General features: G+C 39.0%; 1 protein-coding gene across 13 annotated transcripts in view; it reads left to right on the forward strand.

Annotated features, from left to right (window-relative positions):
* Positions 1-23,230, forward strand: part of CEP128 (centrosomal protein 128) — a 381,239-nt gene that overhangs the window by 303,226 nt on the left and 54,783 nt on the right. For 8 of the 13 annotated variants that reach the window (XM_081830112.1, XM_081830117.1, XM_081830119.1 and 5 more), the window contains 2 exons: positions 3,943-3,992; positions 17,331-17,420. In XM_081830112.1, the coding sequence (XP_081686238.1) occupies positions 3,943-3,992; positions 17,331-17,420 (140 nt within the window). The remainder of the gene's footprint in view (positions 1-3,942; positions 3,993-17,330; positions 17,421-23,230) is intronic. The other 5 variants (XM_081830113.1, XM_081830120.1, XM_081830121.1 and 2 more) reach the window with 1 other exon arrangement.

A 23,230-nucleotide genomic window follows, 5' to 3' on the forward strand; every position in this document is an offset into this window, starting at 1 on the left:
GTATAAGCAAGAAGGAAAGGAAGGGAGGAAAGGAAGAGAAAGATGGAAGGAAATATGAAAGGACGGAAGAGGGGGAGAGAGAGAGGGAGGGAGGGAGAGAGGAGAGTTAGAAGTTCAAGAGTTACGTGGGCTTCAGGCAAGGGTGGATCTTGTCCTCAACCTACTCTTTCTCTGTCTCTTGGCTCTGCTTTCTTCTTTACCAGCTTTGCTTTTGTACAGGTTCCTTTGGCGTAGTAGAAAACACGGCTTTGAAAGCACCAGGCTAATATCAGCTTGTGGCTTCAGAAGGAGAGAAAGTCTACCAATTTTTGCCTGTTGTGGACAGGGTTTGGTCCCTGTGTTGTTAGTGGGCCAGTCTGGAGCCACTTGGGGCTTGAGTTGAAGCCTAGCTGGAGGGCGGCAGCTCCTGTCTGCCGGGCATGCTGTTAGCAAGTTAGGTAGCAAGCATTGGCACCTCGCTGGTTCCTACAGGTGTCCGTGTGTGTCTAGGTTGGGGACTGGGGGAAGGGAAATGGTGCCCACCAGCTCTTTTATTCTTAGAGAAGTCACCCAATGACCCCTGCCCCTCCAGCTCACACTCTGAGATTAGTAAACAAATCTCTTTCCCGTATGTCCCAGGCATTTTTCAGACTGTTGCTTCTCTGCTGTATCTCTGCAAGGCTCTTTGTCGTGCTGTCTCTTTAAGGGTGGAGACTCAGTTCCTCTCACCCTCCTGGCTCTCCCAGAGCCCAGCATGATTATTTTTAAAGTTCCAGGTGTTAAGTGCCACTGATTGTAAGAACTCCTGACATTGTGCACTAGGTTTTCAAAGTCAGATGTCACAGGATTCCTCTTCCCTGTGAGGGTTCCCCATGCCTGGGGTGCCCACTGTGAGGCTCAAGGTGTCCCTCCCTCCTGAGGACAGGTGAGGGTCTATTTAGCTCCCAGCAGCATCTCTGCCCTTCTTATCCTCTTCCACGTGGCCTCTTCTCTACATTTAGCTGTGAAACGTCTGTTCTGCCAGTCTTCTGGGTTATTTACACTGATGTGGGCATTATGTAGTTGTAGCCATGGGATGAGGTGAGCTTAGGGTTCTATTCCACCATCTTTCCCAAAAGTCTAGAAGTTCTATATTTTAAATGCCAAGTGTAGGAATCTCTTTGTAGTTTTTTGGGGTTTTTTTGATTTTTTTGTTGTTGCTGTTCAGCTGTCCAAAATCAAGCATTCCAATTGGTATTAGCTTTGTTGGAAAAGCAGCATAACCTCTATTATATATTTGGAGAAAATTGAGAACATAATTTTTAAATTGCAATAATTATCTGAAGTTCTGAGGGTGACTGAACATCTTTACATTTATAATTTTATTAAATCTGCGAGTTGAGTTTGATTATACAAGAGATCCAATACCCATTATTTATCTGCTATGTTTTAGCCAAGGTGTTTGGTGTTTGCTGTACTAAGTAGAGTTGGAGGAACAAGATCAGTTTTCGTTGGTGGTTAATGGACCCTACTATCCATCACTCCAGGTCCAATGTACCATTAAACAGTGTAATTCACTACAAGGGGCCTAGCTCAGAGAACCTTCAAATATCCAGAAGTAGTGAATCAAAATGGCCAGGTTCACAAAGGGACACAGTAGTGATCTTATATCTTGTGAATATTCAAGAGAGTTGTGTTGAAGACACAACTTACTGAAACTGTTGTTTTTAGCCTGTCTGATACGCATTCCTCCTTCTTTTAACAGTTCCCTGATCTTTCATTTAGAAACTATCCTTTCTGTTCTTCATCTAATCCCTTTGGGACTATCAGTGGAAGTGCTCCATCCTTTCCCCTAGCCAAGCAGTAGGCAAGAGATCTAAGTTAGGCTCATTAGCTTTTCTGTTTCTGGAATTTCATCCGGAGTAGAGTCACACAAAGACTAGAGGCACCCAGGATAAAATGCCCATTAATTCATGCTCCTTACATCCCTAGTGTCCCAGACCAGACTCTCTGTAGAATCTGGATCCTCTTTTCCCATGCATCTATTAGTTACTCTTATATCCTTCTAATAAATTCTGAATGCTTCTTGTACAGTTAACAAATGGTTGCTGTAAGTTTGCAAGTGCTGGGTACCAAACCATCCCTCAATTCCATGTCTATAGATCATGATTCTGTGAGTTGGGCTTGTCCCTGGGCTCACTGGGTAGTTTGGTCTCTATCAAGCCCCCGTTCTGAGTCATCCAGTCATTCTCAGGCTAGTGGACAGCTATGCTTCTGGGCATTTGCTAGCAGCCAGTTAAGGCAACCTGCAGGATGTTGCAGGTAGGAAGAGTCCTGGGCCCTTGTCATCCAGCAAGTTGTTCTGGGCTTGTTCTATGGTGGTGAGAGAGTTCCAAGTGGAAAAATGAAAATGTGCAAGGCCTCGAACTCTCAGGGCAGATGGGCACAGATTCTGCTGTATTCTATTTAGCCAATAAAGTCAGGAGGCCTGCCCAGATGTGAGGTGTAGAAAGTAGATGCGTGTGACCTCCTCATGGTACCAGCTGCAGTGTCCCAATGCACATGAGTAAGGATTCAGGATGAGGAATTTTTGAAGGCACTTAAACAATCTGCCACCCCCCAAGTTGGTTTCTGTATAGCTAGAGAACCTGCTATGCCAACCAAAGACCGCTTTAAAAATGCCGCCTAATGCCTTGGCTTTCTCCTCACTTTATTGACCCAACTCTGATTAGGGAAGGTTTGGGAGCCAAAGACGGCTCCTCTCTGGGATGCAGAGCAAAAATCAACCTGTTCTCCTGAATCCCAGTACATTGTGTCTTGAGGGGATTGTTTGCAGCTCCTCTGTAGCTGAATTAGCCGTGCAATCTCCCCATCAGTTATACCAGCTGCCAGGTCTCCTGAAGTTTCAGTGTATTGCCTGCTCATTTATGACAGATAGCACTGTGACTTGACTACTCACTGTAGTATTGCTTCCTGCTGTATGTAGTACAGCACTTGCTAAAAACATTTGCACTTGCCTTTCTGAGATACATATTGAATTTCTGTAAGTTATATTTTCCTTTTATGCAGCACGACCTCTTGGTAAGCTATATCAATCACAGAGCAAGGCAAATGCTCATGTTAATGTGCACTGCTGTAGGTGTTTCTTGCCTGTTTTCATCCAACTTCTGACTCAGCTCAGCCCTCTTTTGGTTTGGGAGATCTAATGAGATCATAGCACAGGGCGGTCTCGCTGCAGGCAGAAAATTCTGCTTGCCAAATGTATTTTCCTTTAGAGTGAGTTTGTAAATTAATGTAGAGCACTGAGATAGCATGGCTGTATGCATGCATTTAGACAGAACTGTCTTCAGTTGACTACCTTCCCTTCCAGCCACTCATCTCTCTGAGATAATGCCAAGTGCTTGGGCAGATGTAGCTCCAGTGCTTCCCGCCTTCTGAGAGTGAAATGATAATTAATACGACTTTACAGTTAAGGTGGTGTTCTACTTCCATTAATAACACCCATTATTCCAGGATGTTTTAATTTGGTTATAAAAATTGACTCTGGAGGTGGAACGTGGCTTGGGAGCTTATTTTAAGAGCAAAAGGTTTGTTTCTAATTTTTCATTAAAAAGAAAAATAAGCTTTTTTTTTTTTTAAAGAAAATTTTGTGTTGCTTCAGAGTTATATAAACAGTGGGCCAAATTCCTGAAATATTGATATGATTTTGGATTTGTAAATCGGTTGGCTTTCTTCTCTGGTACCTCCACCAGAGTCCAGACCTCCCAGGGCTTCTCAGCTAGCTCGGTTAGCAGAGTCCAGAGCTCTGCCCCATCTCATCAGTTAGGATCAAAGGGCTTTTCTTTTACATTCCTTTTCACACTTAAACATCAAATTCTCTTTCCAGGCATCAGTTTTTACAAGCTCCTGACTGAATTGGGTTTGATACTAAGAGGCAACTCATTTTCACATTATCTTGATGGGCATTTTGCTTTCTTCTTACAGATCTCCTGGAGGAGACCCACAGAAAAGATGAAGAAATGGAATCTCTGCAGGTAAAGTAAATTCTCCAATAGGACAGGTATCCTTGGGATAAAAACATTTGTTTTTACTCTGTCAGCCTTTATTATTGCCACATTCAGACCACTGACAAATGGAGTGAAAAACATGTCAGAATTTTAAAGCCCCAATTTAGAATTTGCTTCCTTTTAGAAGTGTGTGAGAATATTTATAATCTCCTAAAGTGGGAAGCCAAGTCAGCCCCTGTGCTGCTCTTGAAAGGAAGCTTTATACCTTGGTATAGCTTACTAGGAACCACAGCATTAAGAAATGAAAGCAACGTCTTTGCAAAGTCATTTCACCAAAAAACAGGGCTGATGAATGAGGATAAATTCATGGAACCTACATTTCGAGTGAAAGTCAAGGGTATTCTGACTCCATGAATGTCATCTACCAGTGACCAACCAAGAATATTAACACATACATGGAGCTTAAGACTTTACCTTCTTTTTTTTTTTTAAGATTTTTATTTATTTATTTGACAGAGAGAGATAGTGAGAGCAGGAACACAAGCAGGGGGAGTGGGAGAGGGAGAAGCAGGCTTCCTGCCGAGCAGGGAGCCCGATGTGGGACTCGATCCCAGGACCCTGGGATCATGACCTGAGCCGAAGGCAGACGCTTAACGACTGAGTCACCCAGGCGCCCTAAGACTTTACCTTCTATGCCTCTTAGTTCACTATGGATTTATACATAGTTTTTGGACTGGAAAATTGTGTTTGAAAGATTACTCTAGAATTTTAATTGACAGTTCCATGGTATGAGCAATTGATGTTAACTTGGCATCTGACAGAGGTGGTTCTCTCTACCTTTTACATTGGGCTAACTTGCAGATGGGTAGCTCAAGTGTCTATCTTTATTAGGGGAAACATAATCAGTTATACTCACATGACAGAACCAATTCACTTAACGTCATGCTGGGGATTAAGAACAGTAAATACTTTGGACATTTAGAGTTCTTCCTGGGCCTGGAAGCTGCAAGGCAGGACTGAAGAGTGATATAATGAGCTGGCTTGAATAGCTTTAGAGGTAAAGATGTTTGCTTCTGGTGAAAGAAGGATGGGTCAAGCAAAGCCCAAAGAGCAGGGGAAATGTTCTATAATTGGGGGTTCTTCTGTTTAATGGTGTATTTGTTAAAAGAAAATTATTTTATTGATCTAAAAATGAAGAAGAAGATAGTTCTGTATCCCTAATAAAAATGGCATGTGTTGGCCACAGTTCTGTACAGATTAAATTTTTTTTTTTTAAAGATTTTATTTATTTTTTTGAGACAGAGAGAATGAGAGAGAGAGAGCACATGAGAGGGGGGAGGGTCAGAGGCAGAAGCAGGCTCCCTGCTGAGCAGGGAGCCCGATGCGGGACTTGATCCAGGGACTCCAGGATCATGACCTGAGCTGAAGGCAGTCGCTTAACCAACTGAGCCAGCCAGGCGCCCCCAGATTAAATTTTTTTAACATCTTGAGCTATAGTCAGGTTAAAAAGAAACAGCCCTGGTTGGTCCTGTCTGGGGCTAGGAAAAATCTCAAGTGTATGCTCACCCTGTCTGAGAAATTAATATCAGAGTCATGAAAAGCAAAGCTTCCATGTATACTAAATGTATATATTGAAAAGGTAATAAGGTCTTTTTGAGGCACTTTGGTTATGCATTGTATTTGCCAGAATAACACATATAAACAAATTCATTGAGTAGATAGTACATATATGGCCTTTTGAAATGACAGCACAAACCTTTTTGAATTTACTTCTCTCACAATACGAATGTTGGAATCAGTAATCCTGTTAAGTTTAATAGCCTCTGTTGCTTCTCAAATATTTATTAGGAACTGGCAGCATTTCCTACCAAAATGTCCAGCGGGTGCAATAGAATGCACCAGCCAACTAACCATGGGCATTTATAGATGTAGAGTATCGAGTATGATGTCCAACAGCAGGAAAGTTCAATGCTGGCACTTTGTAGTGACAATTAGTACCTAATAGTAACAGTCTATTAAGAACAAAGAAACTTAACACCTCTAAGAGTGCACAAGAGTGCAGAGACACATCACAGAAAACCTTTCATTTTAACACTAAAGGAAAATTCATTGAAAAGACCTATATTCCTGAATTTGTGTATTCATATTCTAAATATCACAGGTGATAGTTTTGAGAAGACTATTAAAGTATTTAGGTTGAGGGGCACCTGGGTGGCTCAGTTGCTAGGCATCTGCCTTCGGCTCAGGTCATGATCCCATGATCAAGCCCCGCATCCATCTCCCTGCTCAGCGGGAAGCCTGCTTCTCCTTCTCCCTCTGCTCTTCCCCCTGCTTGTGTTCCCTCTCTCGCTGTCTGTCTGTCTCTCTCTCTCTGTCAAGTAAATAAATAAAATCTTTGGAAAAAAAAATATTTAGGTTGAAGTCCTACAGTCACACAGTAGAATTTTGCGGATGGAGTCAAAGACAAAACAGTTTAAAAAAAATGATAGCAAAAGATTGGAAATTGATGACTTTGAATTTTAACACTGGGTCCGCTTCTGGGCAACTTTGAGTAACTCAATTAACTTTGCTGTGCCTGTTTTCTCATCTGTAATATAAAATTATAAAACTGTCTTCCAGAAGTGTTTAGTGTGGATTAAATTATCCTAGGAGGGAGAGCTAAATATTTAATTCCAATTTACAATGTTAACAAATCCCCATGTATCCAAATTGGAGTCAGTTTTATTTACTCATTATCATCATATAATTATGTATAACAGACATTCTGTATTTAATGTCATCCTCCTTGAGGATAGGGGGTGTTCATCTCTATACCCTTTCCAGTTTTTTCCAGATAAAAAATGTTTCACATACTCATTGAACAAATACTTGTTGAGCACCATTTCTGTGCAAGGCACTCACCGTACTGAGCACTAGGGATACAAAAGCAAGCTGCTTCTACTGATGCCTTCCTGCCCTGGGAAAGTATCTGTTATATAATAATAATATATTTAAAAATGATATTTTTAAGTCACGTACAAGTCACTGTGGGAGCATAAAATAATAACACCTGCCTTGGTGGAGATATAGGGTAGGTTGGGTGGAAGTGTAGGAGGTTGAAGGTGGTGGGTAGGGTGAGATGGAGTAGAGTGGCAAATCAAGTAGATTTCCCAAAGGAAGCCAATATTTAAATGATAACCAGGAGTTAGCCCTGGCAAGTTTGGAGTAATGATAAGTTGTAGGCAGTGTGAAGGAGATGGGAAGACCTGAGGTAAAAGAACATCAGTTTCCTGTTTGAGGAAGTGGAAGAAGCTTGGTATGGTGGAATGTAGCATTGAGAGAGGAGAGGCAAGACAGGAGTGTTTGTAAGGTAAACAGAGGACCTCGTAAAGAAGTTAAGGATTTTACCCTTAGTATATGGGAAACCAGTTAAGAGTTTGAAGCAAGAGAACAATATGATCAAATCTTCATTTTTTTTTTTTAAAGATTCTATTTTTTTATTTGAGAGAGGTGGTGGGGAGGGGCAGAGGGAGAGGGAGAAGCAGACTCTCCACTGAGCAGGGAGCCTGACACAGCAGCTTAACTGACTGAGCCACCGAGGTGCCCCTCAAATCTTCATTATTTTAATAGGTAACTAACTGGCTATAAAGTCCAAAATAACCGGGGACAGGTAAGATTGAAACCAGAGACCATTTAAGCTGACGTTTATGGGAATCTTGACAAGAGATGATAGTGGCCTGGATTGGGTGGTAGCGAGAGCATGAAGAGGAGTGGGTGGTTTCTTAATGTATTTTAAAATCTAAAATTCCATGAAACTTTTGAGATTGGTTGTTAGAAGGTAAATAGGAAGAGGTTAAGAGTGACTCCTGGGTTTCTTGATTGGGCCACTTCATGGATGGCTGTGCTAATCAGTAAGAGAAAGAGAAGTTGATTAGTTCAGTTTTTGATATTTTCAGTTTGGGTGCCTTGAAACATCCAGGTGGCGTGTCAAGAGGGGGTTCACACATGAGTCTAGAGCTCAGAAGGTGTGTGAATTGGACATGCAGATTTTGTCGTCAGCAGATTGGTCTCCATATTATATAGATGATACTAAAAGTCATAGGAGTGGGACGCCTGGCTGACGCAGTAGGTGGAGAGTGCAACTCTCGATCTTGAGGTCGTGAGTTCAAGCCCCATGTTGGATGTAGAGCTTACTTTAAAAAAAAAAAAAAAAAAAGTTGTAGGAGCAATGAGGATTCCCCCAGGGAAAGTATGTAGAATAAAGAGATGAAAAGTTAGGCCAGTACCATAGGGAACGCTCACACTCAAGTTTCAAGCTAAGGACGGAAATCCTGCAAAGCCATCTAAGACATAGAGAAAATAATGTCAGGAAGGCAGAGTATCATGAAGCGTGGCAAAGCATATTTCAAGGGAAAAATAATAAAACTGAGTAAATAAACCCTTGAATCCCCCTAGCTAAGGGGCTTCGGTTTTAAAATTAAAATTTACCATACAATAAGTGGTAATTTCCTATCATACCTATGCAGCCACTCTCATCTTTCACATTCCCAAAGATCACAGCACATCACCATAATGGGTACTCAGTAAATTTTTGTTGGTCAAATAAACAAATGAATACCACCTACTGGACTCTGATTTAGCACCTATTTCTGGTCTTCATAAGGTCTACGCATTAAAAAACAGCAACCATCCCCGTCCTAGAGTTCATTTTCTGTTAAAAATTTTTGGTGGGGAGGGCTCCTAAATTCTAGTATTCCTGTGTATACACACACATACACACACACACACACTCTTTCACTCCCCCTCCTTTTCTCTATCCTGCTGTGTTCCCCCTCCTTCTTTGAATGTAGTATTGAACCAAAAGGTCAATAAGTGAGTAATTTGGCATGAGTTGTAGTAATAAGTGAAAAAGGAAAAGGATATTATGGTGAGGGAGGCAGGCAGCAGTGGGGAGAGTATTTTCAATCTTAAGAGGAATCACAAACAATGGAGACAAACATACTTGACAGTGATTTCTATAATACAGTTGGTAATTACCAAAATTCTTCACTGGAGCTTAATATTGTCTGGCTGGGGTGTTTGTGTGTGTGTGTGTGTGTGTGACATTCATTTGCAGTTACACTGCGTGCTGTTCTTCATAAAAACAGTGTTATCTTTGACTCTCAATGTGTGGTAGGGTACCAGAGTCCTATTGGCATATGGGTTTGAGGTACATTGAAACAAGCAAATCCCTTCTTTAATCCGCTCTGAGATCAGGTGCTGAAACATTTTAAATAGACACAAAAGGTAATCCATTTTCCTCATTTTAGTTGAGAAGTATTTCAATGATTGTCACCTTCCTTGTGATGAGTGGTAATGGTAGGTGCTGCTATTGCTTTTTGTTTTCGTTTTCTGAAGCGCCAACCTACCTGGTTCACCTTTCATCGATTTCTTGCTTTGTGAACCCTGGAGTGCAAATCACACCAGAAGAGTATCATGCTTAGTCATGAAAAGCTGCAAAGTGCTACCTACGACGCTCGCTAAGCAGAGTATCTGGAAAACACATATGTCCCCCGCCTTTGCTGACTTACAGCCATCTCGCTTTTCATTTTATTTCAAATAAGATAAAACTTGATGATTATGAACATGATTTTTTCCTATTCACTTTCCTCTTTTACTAAGCCATATTCAGGTCATTTTGAGGCACTATCCATATCTATAAATTGGGGACAGTAATAATACTTCATAGGACTATTAAGAGGATTCACTGGGATAAGAAATGCAGAAACAAACCTTGGTGCCTGGCAGGGCCTTCATAAATATTAATTCTACACACTGTTTGTTTGCACCTACTGCACACCAGACATGGTGCTGCATACTGGGATAAAGTGGTAAATGTCCCTGTGCCCTCCCAGAGTCACCCTCTCCCTCTGTCTGACCCTCCTTGCTCCTTTCATGGGCAACCATGGTTTTAAATTCAGATTTTGGCCAGATTATGTTATGCTACATCTTTGGATAGCTACTAAATGTAATGAAACAGTGAAAAAAAGGTACATTGTGGCAATAATGAAATTGATTATATGGGTTGAATTTGAACATCAATCTCATTATTTAAGAAGAAAAAGGAAACATTTTAGTTGTAGGATCTGTAAATGTCACCAGTGTTTCTGGACACTTTCTTCATTATCAGTATTTTCATTAGAAATGAACTAAATCCTTCATTTAATTAAAAACATTGGGTTTGTGGGTTTTTTTTTAAGTAATATAATTTTTTTGAGACATTCCAGAAGTTACATATATATATATATATATATATACCCTTGAAGGATATTGAAGTGGCATTACTGACACGCTGTTTTTCAGATAACCCATAATTATATTTAATTTCTCTCCCGAGTAGCTTCTGGAACCTTCCATTTGAAGGACTTGATTTATTTTTTTAGAAATGTTTTGGGAGTGAGGGCAGGTGTTTGATTTTGTTTTTGTCGCCTCAGTAGTGCTCAGGCAAAAGCATTTGACATGAGCGGAAGGAGAAGATAATATTTTCCTCTGTCATTACTTCATTTCAGCTACTTATGGAGCAACCTATGACAGCATGGTGTTTGAGGGAAAAATAGAACGCGAATTTCTTAGTTCTTTTGGAAGTCTAATAAATATTAATATAGGGGTATTATACTACAAAAAAGAATTCCAGTGTAAAGTTGGCAGATACATTGTTGGAAACAAAACTGGGCAAGAAAAACACCAAAGACAAAAAGCTGACATGGGTAAAAAAATTGCCCTTGTTGAGGCTAGCAGGATCGTGCATTAACATCTCAGTAGTACCCATAGATGGCCAGTCCTCCTGCTAAACAACCATGTGATAAGCTGGGCTAGTAAGAGACCAACTGGATAATTTCCGTAATTTTGCTGTCAATCATTTCTTCTTCTTCTAACTGTAGAATGCCCAGAGCCTGTATTTTCAAACCACGTAGTGATTTGGGGATTTTAGAGATTATGGGTACAAATGCAAAGATGGGGCTGCTAAGAATCCCTGAGTTAACTTAGAAGGGAAAGTAAGGGTGAAATCGGATGCTGTGTTCTAACACTGGTTCTCTAGAAGAACTGAAGGATTCATTAAAGCAATTCTTAAATTGCCCCAGAAATTCTGATTTGCTTCGGAGATACTAAGGAACATTTTTAGAAGTCCCGATTTAATAATAATTAAATTAGCAAATTATGATTGAACTGTTTATTAAACTAGAAGGTAAATGCAGTATCCTGCTCCTCTCTAGGGTGACCCATGAGAGTTAAAATGCAACTTCTGTAATTCTAGAAATCAAACATAACGCATACCTATGTATTCTTCCCAAGAGGCAAGAATGTAGGCAAATCACTATATGTCTCTCTTTCTTTTTCTGATGTATGATAAAAAAAAAAATAATAACTGTTGTAAGCAATGACATAAACCAAGCAAAACGTGGGTGATTATGGGGGATGGAGTATTGGGCAACACTGGCCACTTTGAGGACTAGCTGACTTAATGGCCCATTAAAATCTCTTTATTTTCTCAAAAGGTAAAGAAGCTTACCAAGCTTAAATTCGGTATGAGGTCTCCACAGAAATAAAACATTAGCAGTCTGTATTAGGGTCAAGCAGGGTCTCAGCCAATTAGATTTGCACACTTCCATTTACTACGTCAAGAGGCCTCAGGAGAACAGGGAACCAAGCTCAGTAAAATCGATTCCACTTGAAATTTTAATGACCATTAAATTTTATCACTCTATTTTACCTAAAATTGGCAACTTAATTTTAGTTCCAAATTTATGGCAATAAAACTGGAAAGTAGAAGACCCTGAAAGTGAAGTAGTCACTTCAGTCTCTGTCTGAATGTATGGACGTTGAGTGACTAGATCATTTTCCTTGGAGGATAAAAGAAATATGAATATGTGGCTGGTTCTGTTTATCCAGAGAGATGCAAAGCATGAGTCTTCAGGATTCAGCAGTCTCCCTTGAGTCAAGCGTCTACAAAAGCCTCAAAAAAAAAAAAAAGATAGACACCCTTTGGAAACATTTTAAAAATGCAAATATAAAGTGTAATTTTTGAGTTCAAGTGCCCAAATTTTACTCTGTGACAAAGTTTTCTAAAAACTTGGTAAGTAGATGAGCCAAGTGTGTGTTATAAATTTTGTAAATTATTCCAACAAGGGGGGAATTTATTTGTCTCCATATACTAACCCCTTTGCAGTTGACTCCATGAAAAGCAACACTTCCATAAAATATCCCTTAGTGCCTTTGTCAGAGTCTAAATTCTGGGCTTCATGAGCACTGGGGCTGATGAAAGAACAGCTTATGTTTTCTCGTGAAAAATGAAAGCCATCTAAGTATGTTATGATGTTTTGCAGTGTTGAGCTTGTCTGGGAGTTTTTGCCACATTTCCAGAGTCAACTGTCACCTTACAGTTCGGGGCAATTTCATTTGGGTTGCAATTTAAGTAATCACTTCAAGACCACTTTCCTTTATGTGTATCTGCTTATTCTTCTCAGTCACACCCCTGGATAGGCCTCAGACTTTGGATAAATAATCGTGTGTCTTCCGTTTGGGCTGCTATAACAAAACTACCATTTACTGAGTGGCTTAAACTAGAAACATTTATTTCTCCCAGTTCTAGAGACTAGGAAAGTCTAAGATCAAGGCAGATTCAGTACCTGCCTTCAGTATCTGGCCTACTTCCTGGGTCATAGCAGGAGAAAAGCAGATAGAACACTCTTGAATCTTTTCTAAGGGCACCATCTCATTCATGATGGATCTGTCCTTGTGACCAATCACCTGCTAAAGGCCCCATCTCCTGATACCACTTTGGGGATTAGGATTTCAACCTGTTAATTTTGGAGGGAGGGACACAAACATTCAGGCCATAACGCCCCATTCTCCATCTTGTCTTCTGTCTCCTGATGACAATGACAGTTGTGAAAACAATATTCTAAGGGATGACTATAGTGTGCAACAGATTTGGGAACAGATGCTCAACAATAATACATTTCTGGTTGAAACCGTTTACATTGACTGTAAAAACAAATCTCTGAGGTTCCAAGTATTAATAGAAGATCATTGAAAGAAACTGTAGTTCTCCCTTCTAGGGCCATCTCCCACCTCCATCTCTGGAAGATTTTCCAGAAGGTAAAGAATCACTGGAGAGGATTTCCCCAGACTGGGATCTTAAAAACTCACTAATACTATGTTTCAATTATTAACAAGTACTGATTTAGTACTTGTTAGTTCCTGTCAAGATTCTGCTAAATCGATCCCAAAGGGTGATGGTCTGTGCATCAAAGGAGAAGAAAATATCACCCCCTGGCTGGTTAACGAATGATCTTAATGGTGCCAGACAATGCTTTAGTGTCAAACACTGTGCCAACACTTCTAAATCTATGTCATTGATGCCTTGCACCATTTCTACAAGATAAATACTGTTATTTTCATTTTACAGATAAAGGAGGCTCATAGCTCATTCAGCCAGCAGTTGGCCGGGCTAGTACTTATACTAGAATCTGCCTGTCTTTTGTACTCTTGTACTTAAATGTCTCCAGAGCTTATGGAGAAAAGAATTTCCGCACTTTTTTTGTTTCTTTGGGTTCTTGGCCTATCCTTCTTTGAATTTCTTCCATCTCTTTTTTTTTCTAGGAGAATGATTCATTAGAAAACATATTTACAAATATTTAAGTATTTATTTAGTGTGGTAAAATACTAACTCACCCCTTACCTTCTCAAGAAAAATACTATAAGAAGCTAAATGATTTGTTGAAAGTGCCTTAAATAAATCAGGCAATACTGGGGACTAATATTAATGAAAGTCCTCACTGCTTTTCTATTAACTTTAAAACTATTTACAAACCCTTAGCTCTAAGCTTACATATACATGACAACTGGGTGTGTGTGTGCGTGTGCATGTGTGTGTGTGTGTGTGTACACTTGGCTATTGGCATGTGGGGAAGATTTTTAATTCCTGGTGCAAGATTATGAACAATCCAGTAATCTCAAACACTTCTAGGAAGGAGAAGGGCTCATTTTTCTTTTTCCATTCTGCACCTTTTCTTTTTGCTTATTCATCATGTTTTAAATAAACAGACCAAAGAAAGTTGTTATTAAAGCCCTCCTTGGACTTCTTCAATTTCAGTTTTAAACCAGGTTCAAAATATTCTGGCAAAAATTAAAGGCAACATTGAAAATGTTTGCATAAATTTTAAATTGTGCAAAAAGTGATAAAACTAAAATGAGCTGAAAGAATGAGTAATAAACATCTCCTCCTATCTTTGTCTTTTTAGCATAATCAGTGATGATACGGGTTTTTAAAAACTGATTCTGAAGTGCATTCCCTTTCCAGAGTATCTGCATTACACTTACTCTTCTAAATGTAATTTGTTAGAAGTTTAATGTTTACTTTTAAAAGTGTGAAGGCTTATTAACATGCTAATAAATAACATTTAATGTCTATTAACAGTACTTCTATATTTGCTCGTAAAATGGAATAGAAAAATATTACCTACAAGAGATTCCATGCCTTTACTACATTCTGAGTGTAATTGAAATCCCTAGTTCTCATTTCACTGTTAGAAAAGAACTAATAAATTTGTCACCAGTAAAACAGGGGTGGGGGGAGAGGCCATTTATGAGCTCAGTAATGAATCTAACTCGCACAGCCCAGACCTGAAAGACTTGGGAGATGAGCACAGTAGAGGTGCCAGTTTGCTGTATAGCATCACAGCTAATTAAGTTTGGATCTATGCTTTTCTTTATTCTTTTTTTCTGATATTTCCCCATTGGTGTTGGCTGTATGTGCTTTAGCTGGCCTAATGTCAGACCCAGAAGTCAGAAGCAGTTGCAACTTACTTAAGAAAGACATATGGCAAAAACATAATCCCTTTGATTATATGGTAAATGACTATAAGAATGTGTACAAATAATGGTTTTTATTTGAACATGAAATTTTATTGTGGTATAGTATGTGTTTTGTCATACTGTCACCTGACATCTGTTAAAAATAAGTTTCTGGAATGCTGTTCTGGCATGTGTAATTTTGAGAAAGAGGCTCTGAAACAGTTTTCCAGTGTAAACCCTAACCTCCACCACACACAAAATATAGCCCTAGTGGTAATAAAAAAGGTATTGTTTGTATAGATAAATATATAAATATATACATAGTTTTTTTTTTTTTGAAGGTTTTATTTATTTATTTGACAGAGAGAGAGACAGCGAGAGCAGGAACACAAGCAGGGGGAGTGGGAGAGCGAGAAGCAGGCTTCCCGCAGAGCAGGGAGCCCGATGTGGGACTCCATCCCAGGACCCTGGGATCATGACGTGAGCCGAAGGCAGACGCTTAACGACTGAGCCACCCAGGCGCCCATACATAGTTTTTTTTAACGTGAATTTTAATTTGTTTTTGAAAGTATAGATTCCTTTGAGTCATGTGGACCTGGATTACAGTCTAAACTCAGTCACAATGTGGAATTCAACACATTTAATATCTTTGAGTCTATTTCTCGGACTATAAAATGAATGAAATTAATAATATTCACCTGTTGAGAGTTTGGGGGAGCATTAAATGAAAACATATTTTCAGCGAATAATAAGCTTTTAATAAATAATGTTGAGTTTTATGATACTGGTATTTTAAAAGGATGTTTTTATTAACAGCCACAACACACATACCATTCTCCCTTTTATTCCTGAAATTAAGCAATCCCTTTCCCTGTCCCAGGACCTTTGCATTTGCTACTTCCTCTCTCTGTAATGCTTTTCCCTTAGCTCTTTCAGTGATGGCTCATTTTCATCCTTTGAGTTTCAGCTCAAATGTCACCTCTTTGTGGGAACTTAACCTGACCAACCTGTCTAAAGTAAATCTCTGCCCTCACCCCCCATCACGGTTTTTTGAGTATCTTATTTATGTGTCTTCTCCTTTGGAATGTAAACTCCATGAAGGCAGAGAGACCTTATCTTCCTTGTTGATAACTGTGTACGCAATGCCCAACAAAGTGTCTGCCTTAATAAATGTGAACGAATGGATGAATTAATTAAATGAATAAGTGAGTGGAAGGGACAGAAGGTGGGAGGGAGGAAAGACATTGGAAGGAAAGAAAAAAATGATGGATAAAAGGAATAAAGGACAAAAAAAAAAAGAAACTTTTATACCCTGAGGAATGATTTATATTCTGGATATATGTATTTATGCATATACAACTTTCTGATGTTATTTTAAAGTTTAAAAGTTGGGTAAAAATTTTCTGGTTCCTGTTGTCTTTTCTTTCCCCTGGTCAGTGTGTTTCACCTTATCGGCTCCTTCCAGAAACTGACAGGGGTTGTTTTGCTGTAGAGTGACCTCCCTCTGTGAGGCAGGAAGTAATTCCTATAGGCTGCTAACACCTTAGAACTGAAGGTTGCCAAACTTTTCGTAAAGGGCCAGATTCTAAATATTTTCAGTTTTACAGGCTATATGCTGTCTCCCAATGACTCACCTCTTCCACTACAGACTGAAAGCAGCCATAGACAATATGTAAAGAAATGAGTGGGCTGTGTTCCAATAAAAATTATTTAGGGAAACTGAAATTTGAATTCCATGTAATTTTCATGTGTCATAAAATATTTTTCTTACTTTGATTTTTCTTTAGCCAAATAAAAGTGTAAAAACCATTTTTAGCTCGTGAGCCTATAAAAACAAGTGGCAGGTTAGAATGGCTTAGTGTCCTACTTTGCTGACCCCCTGCCTTAGAATGAACTAGTTTAATGGTTTTCTATCCCATGACTGTTTGCCTTCGAAAAGATGAACTGGAGTGGGAGGAGGCAAAGAATACATTTCTATTGGTAGAATTTTTAATAATTTTGCAAATGGAAGGAAAGCATAATTTTTAGTTAATCAGACCTTCCTGAACTCCTAAAAGCACATTACATCAGTGCTGTATTATCCACAAGTAAGGTTGTGAGTGTTAAAAGTAGCTTTCATGACTGGTTAAAACTGCCCAGGTGTGTCCATTAGCAAGCTCCCACCTTATTTATTCCTTTGCATCATAGACTTTGGAATTTAGGATTAGTTACTTCTAAGGATGTTTGAAAGCAAGACAGTTTGAGAATACTTTAGCTCTATAATCCTGAAGAATTTTAGCTCTATAATCCTGAAGAATAAAATGTTTAAAATTTCAAGTAATGATTTCCCTACAATTTGTGTGTTTAGGTTGGGTAAGGAATTATTTGGGGAAGACATTTTAAGAGCACAGTGTGATATCATTTTCTAAATGCAGAAATTAAAAATTTAGTAGAAATTATTGTAGTCCTATTAGTGTTATTTTATAGCTATGACTATTTATAGTGCTTTCGAATATTTTAAGACAATAGAGCTTTCCAACTTTTTTCTTTACTCACATCTCTCTTAAACAGCCAAAGCAACTGTTTAAAATTCCACCTTGGGAAGATGCTAGTCAGACTGCAATGAAAAATCAGAATGAAGCTCAATTTGAAGAAAAATCAGTTAAGTATTTCATGGGTAGGAAAATTTAGGATATTTGGAACTAAATAGTCAAACCACGTCTACTTAATTTTAGGACATATAGGATAAGTCAGCCTTCAGGTATGTATCTCAGCAGTATAAGTAGAAACTAAGTTGTTGGGGCTTTTCCTTGGTTTTTTCCTTGGTTTTCTTGGATACTAAGAATAGTGCACCACTGATGGTCAGAGTACTAATAATCTGAGGTTAGTTTTAAATCCTTTAACTATCTTTCCCTTCCCACCTATGCTTTTATATCAGGAAATGGAGATTAATAATAGTTTTCATCTTAGTCAAACTGAAGAGGAGACAAGAAAAACCTAACTCGTGTCAGCCAAATATATTATTTTAAAACCATCTGCTTATGTCTGATTATCCTTATCAACAGTCTGTCTCTTTAGTATAGAACAGTGAGAGGTAACTATACAGAAGCCCACAGAAGGAATGTGGGAATGAGGGTGAGAGAGCCTCTAAAACTTGTTCTTTGTGCTTTAATTCCTGAAAACACTTGAGTAAATAACTGCATGTAAATTGAGATGTGCATTATTGGAATTGCTCAAAGGTAAGCAATTTAACTCCCAAAGTGGACTGTTTGCTCGTACCATTTAATGACTCAGCTTGTGACATGCATGATAGTCAACAACAAAGTGCTGCGATTCAAATATTCAGGAAGAAGGAGCTTGGGACAGTGTGTTCCATGGTTATGTGGGTTTCTCTGTGAATATTCTTCATCTACAAGTCTGGAAGATGTGTGTCCTTGAGGGATTCAGTGGAGATGTCAGCCTCAGGGCGTCTCATTAGGCCAGCTGTGTTTGGTGACAGTCAGATACACACCCTGAAAAAACATATCCAGTTGTTTTCCACAAGTTCTCCATGACACAAACCTACTCATAAATTATGCCATAATCACTGCTGCACTGTAATTTGCATATGAGTTCAGAGCATATTCAGCTGATATATGACTAACCTCACCACTGGAGACATGTACTTTATTTTTTAAAATGTAAATCCTTGGGGGGGGAAATATATAGTATGTTGGTTCCTGGGTCGTTGGCTTTCTCCCCCAACTATTCAGCTACTGTGCCTGCATCTCTTTTTGGGGACGGTCAGTCTTTGCAATTACATTGATTGTCATTTGCATTGCCCCTAACCACCATCATAGCCTTTATGGTATCTGCAAATAATGTTTAGTTGTTCCCCAGTACAGATGTCATTCACTGAATTCTTGTTACCTGTTAACAGCAGGTTTACCGTGGAATTGAGCAGTTCTGGGAGAAAGAAGGTTCATTTGGTTTGTAGTCTTATCCTACTCTAGGCACGTATGCACCACATTACATTGTGCATTAAAGAAGAATCTTAACATGATTCTTCATTTTAAAGTGGGGGAAAAAAAGAAACCTCATTGCTTTGCTCCGTTGTCTGAAACATAAAGGGTAAATGTGAGATTTTTTTGGTTTTAGTTTTACACAGTTGACTGGAAGTGTTTACAGGGATTTCAAGCAAAATCCTACTTTGCCTCTCAGGCTGCATTTTCCAGTGTGAAATCTGTTGAAACAAACCAACAGAGCCCCATTTCCCTATCTTTCTCTCCAACTTTCCTGCCCCACCCCCGCCCCAACAAACACATGCACACATCCCACTTGCGGGCAAGTGTAATCTCAAACTTCTCTGAATAAGGTCAAACAGCGACACAGACAGTGTCAGAATAGAAGGGTTGGTGATCGCCTCATAACAAGACTGCAAACCCACAATGCCACCTGGCAGTGTTGCTGAGGAACCCTACAGAAGAACAGCTGGCTGTCTCAGTCTGATCACGACAGTGGTAGTGGATGAAAGAACAGAGCAGAAATGTGGAGCACATATTTTGACTCTGTTCCTAAATCCTCCTCTGATTCTGATTCTATCAGGGATTTGCCACACCCTGAGTGAAAAGCAGGTAACAAGGAGTGTTACTGGGCACTCCCTCTAGGCTAGGAAATGATACATCCCTTTAAACTGGCTTTTCTTGATAAGTCAGTGTTGGGGAGTTGGACTGAGGAGGGTTATTGACAACTTTCTTTTTTTATTATTATTATGTTCATTTAGCCAGCATATAGTACATCGCAAGTTTTTGTTGTAGTGTTCAATGATTCATCAGTTGCATATAACACCCAGTGCTCATCCCAACACGTGCCCTCCTTAATACCCATCACCCAGTCACCCCATCCCCCCACTCTTCTCCCTTCTGTGACCTTCAGAGTCCAGAGTCTTGCATGGTTTGTCTCTCTCTCTGATTTTTTCCCATTCAGTTTTATTATTGACAACTTTCTAGACAAAATCTTGATGCCTTGCTGTGGTTTTCTTTTCAGTATTTCTGTGTTGTTACTTTGGATCCTGTAGTAGATTATTTGAAAAGGACGCTTAAGCAGCTAGTGAAATGAATGAACAAGGGCAGACTACAGGTATCCAGTGATGGGTGAAATGAAATCTGCCTGGTTGGGAAACCACTGCATGCTGCTCTCAGGCCACTCATTCTGGTTTGTCTTAAGTGTAGAGTAATTTTGTCTGACTTTTAGTAGATAACGTGGGATTTTACTTATAGATCATTGATTCGTTTGGTATATTCAAAGTCAACTTAGGCTATATTTTAAAACTTTTTTTGGTGTTGCAACATTAAGGTGGTTTGCAGTTTTTAGCTCTTTATTTTAATTTATTTTAAATCACTATGTAGAACATTCATTTTTTTGTGATGACTCATAAGGGCTTTTCTTTTTCTTTCATTTTAATATCTTGAATTTTAGAAAAGAATATCTTGGAATTGTTTTGAGCTCTTTTAATTATTAAAAATGGTGGACAATGTCTTAAATGTAATGGATTGCCTTGTAGAAATTCATAAAGAAAAAAATGCACATTTTTTTTTCATTTTTTATCACTTATATAGGAAGTAGCAAGTAAAGTGTGAGTATTGATTAAACAGAATTAACATTGACAGGAAAAATGCCACACAGTGGTATCTCTGGTTGAAGCCAAGTGGATTTTTCCTTCAGAAGAGAGGCTTTTTGCTTTTGGAACAGTAATGGAGGGAGTCCCCATTGTCGGTCTTTGTTTTTGAAAATTATTTGTCCATCATGGTCTTTCAGTTCCAGAGAAGTTTTCAGAATTATTCTACACTCTTAAAGATCCTTAGACTTGGAAGAGTGAGAGACTCTTGGTATATTCTTATACCAGTATTGTGCATTTTCATTTGTCAATGGATATATGTAAAGCATTCTTGGAAAATGCTGTATAATTGTGATAAAGTCACTAGGCCTGTTCAGCTATATACTACCAGAGGCAAAACTCTGATTATTTAGACTTACAAGGCCTCTAATTCATCTCTTAGGTGGGGTGGATGATTGATTGGCTTTGCTAAATCAAACTGTTAATGATCAGGGATTCGGATACCAGTGCTCCATATAGCACTCATTTTCTAACTTAGCCTACAAATATTTGCCCATCTCCAACGATGCTAATGAATTTGCCTTGGTTCAGTCATAAATTCCAATGTACAAACCACTGTGATCAGGCAGAAAAGGCATATATACAGCTCAAGGCAGGTTACTAACCTGCTCATAAAAAGTTAATATACATCTTTTCATAGTATATATGCTATAGACCTCTTCTAAAATATGCCTCTCCCTTCTTGATCTGCCAAGCCCAAAATGAATTACAGTGTGTTATCTAGCAGCATTATTGACACTCAGAAATTGTGTGTAATACTCACATTATAAAGAATAACTAGCACTTTACTTTGGAACTCAATGGCTATACAATGACTACATGTATAATCTTTTAGAGTAAACATTCAATAATTGTTGCCATTTTAGGTGTTTCTTAGGCTGTTCCGCTCCTTGGATAGAATGAAAGAATAGTCACAAAAAATCAATAGCAACAAAATGGGATTTTTCCCCCCAAGAACTTTTTTCTTCAAAACATTGAAGGTATTTTTCCTTTGATTTTGTTTAACCTTCCACTCCCAATTATTTCTTTCTTTGTTATTGGTGTTATTTATCCAGAAATACTTCATATAGGAGAAATCAATAGATTTAACTTAATAAAATGATTTATTTGTATAATATTCTTACATCTTATTTCAAGTGTTTTTGTTGGGGATAAAAGGACTTGAAGGCCTCTGAGAGTCTACAGTTATCCTAAAAGTGTATGCAGAATTGTGTGTATGTTGTGGATAATGTACATTTTCCTGGGGAGAAGATTAAGTTTCATCAGGCTCTCAAAGTCCCTGACTACAAAAATAAGAACGACTGATGTATTAAAACCACCTGAAGTAGCATGACTCTAAGTCATCTTGGCTATTTATGGAGGCTGTCTTCCCTCTTGGCTCCTCCTACCTTCTAACCCCCCTTTGAATGTCCCAGTACTTTTCAGGATCCAAGTGTGGGAGTGTGTGTTCATGGTGGGGGAGGGGGCGAGTGTTGAACCTTCAGGTTGATCTTGAAGATAAAATCTGTTGAAATGAGAATTGGAAATTAAACAACAACCACCACAAAACACTGTGCACTTCTGGTGAGAGGGGGAGAGGTGAAGAAGCATAGAATTTACTGTGCTGTACTTATGTGTTCATTCTAGGACATATCCTGGCGTTTGTTTCACGGACTGTGTCAGTGCCGCAGTATTGGCTTAAGTTACCTCTATTTTAGTAAGAAGAACCAGAAAGGAAGTGTGGACATAGCTTGTTTGAGAATAAATATTTGCAGTAGCCTAATTCTTTTATATATAAAGAATTATAACAGCTAACCTTACCTGCCAAAAAAGAAGTAAGCCATTTACATTTTCAAAGCATTTCTTAACTTTTAAAAGCAAGTTAGTAAGTCCATAAAGATCAGGAGTAGTTTCTTTTTACTGATAGCCTACAATTAAGACCAAACAACTGCACAGTTTAGACGAAACCCACTAATTGGCAGTGATGGCTGGTCTTCTGTTAGCTGCCACTGATTGGCAAATGGAATTATTGAAATTCAGGTTAATGAACTGAATTGCCTGTTGCCCTAATTTTCTCATTTTGGTAACATATTACATTTTTCATAGAAAGCTATCTCCGTACCAATTTGGAATGAAGTAGGTTATAGATGAAAAGACGTAAGTAAATTGCATTGAAGTAAATCATTTCTTCATCTTTGTATTTTATTTTTTATTATTTTTTAAAGATTTATTTATTTGACAGAGAGAGAGACAGCGAGAGAGGGAACACAAGCAGGGGGAGTGGGAGAGGGAGAAGTAGGCTTCCCGCGGAATAGGGAGCCTGATGTGGGGCTTGATCCCAGGACCCCGGGACCATGACCTGAGCCGAAGGCAGACGCTCAACGACTGAGCCACCCAGGCGCCCCTCATCTTTGTATTTTAACAAAATGGAGTTTTCTTGGACCATTTGTGTTCATAGTCTTGAAGACTGGGCACATGTCTTAGCTTGGATTGCTACACCAAATTACTGCAGACTGGGTGGCTTAAACAACCACAAACATTTCTTGCAGTTGTGGAGGCTGAGGAGTCCAAGATCAAGGAGCTGGCAGATTCAGTCCTTGGTGAGGGCCTTCTTCCTGGCTTGTAGATGGCCATCTTTTCTCATTATGTCCTTACAGGGCAGAGAGCAAAAGGAGAAGCAAACATTCTGTCTCTTCTTATAGGACACTGATCCCACCATGAAGACAAGGCTCTGTCCTCATGACCTAATTAATTACCTACCAGAGGTCCCATCTCTAAATGCCATGGCGCTGGAGATTAGGGTTTCAATCCATGAATTTTGTGAGGATATGAACAC

The sequence above is a fragment of the Leptonychotes weddellii genome, chromosome 9 (assembly GCF_054177405.1).
Source record: "Leptonychotes weddellii isolate Sample4059 chromosome 9, ASM5417740v2, whole genome shotgun sequence".
Taxonomy (NCBI): domain Eukaryota; kingdom Metazoa; phylum Chordata; class Mammalia; order Carnivora; family Phocidae; genus Leptonychotes; species Leptonychotes weddellii.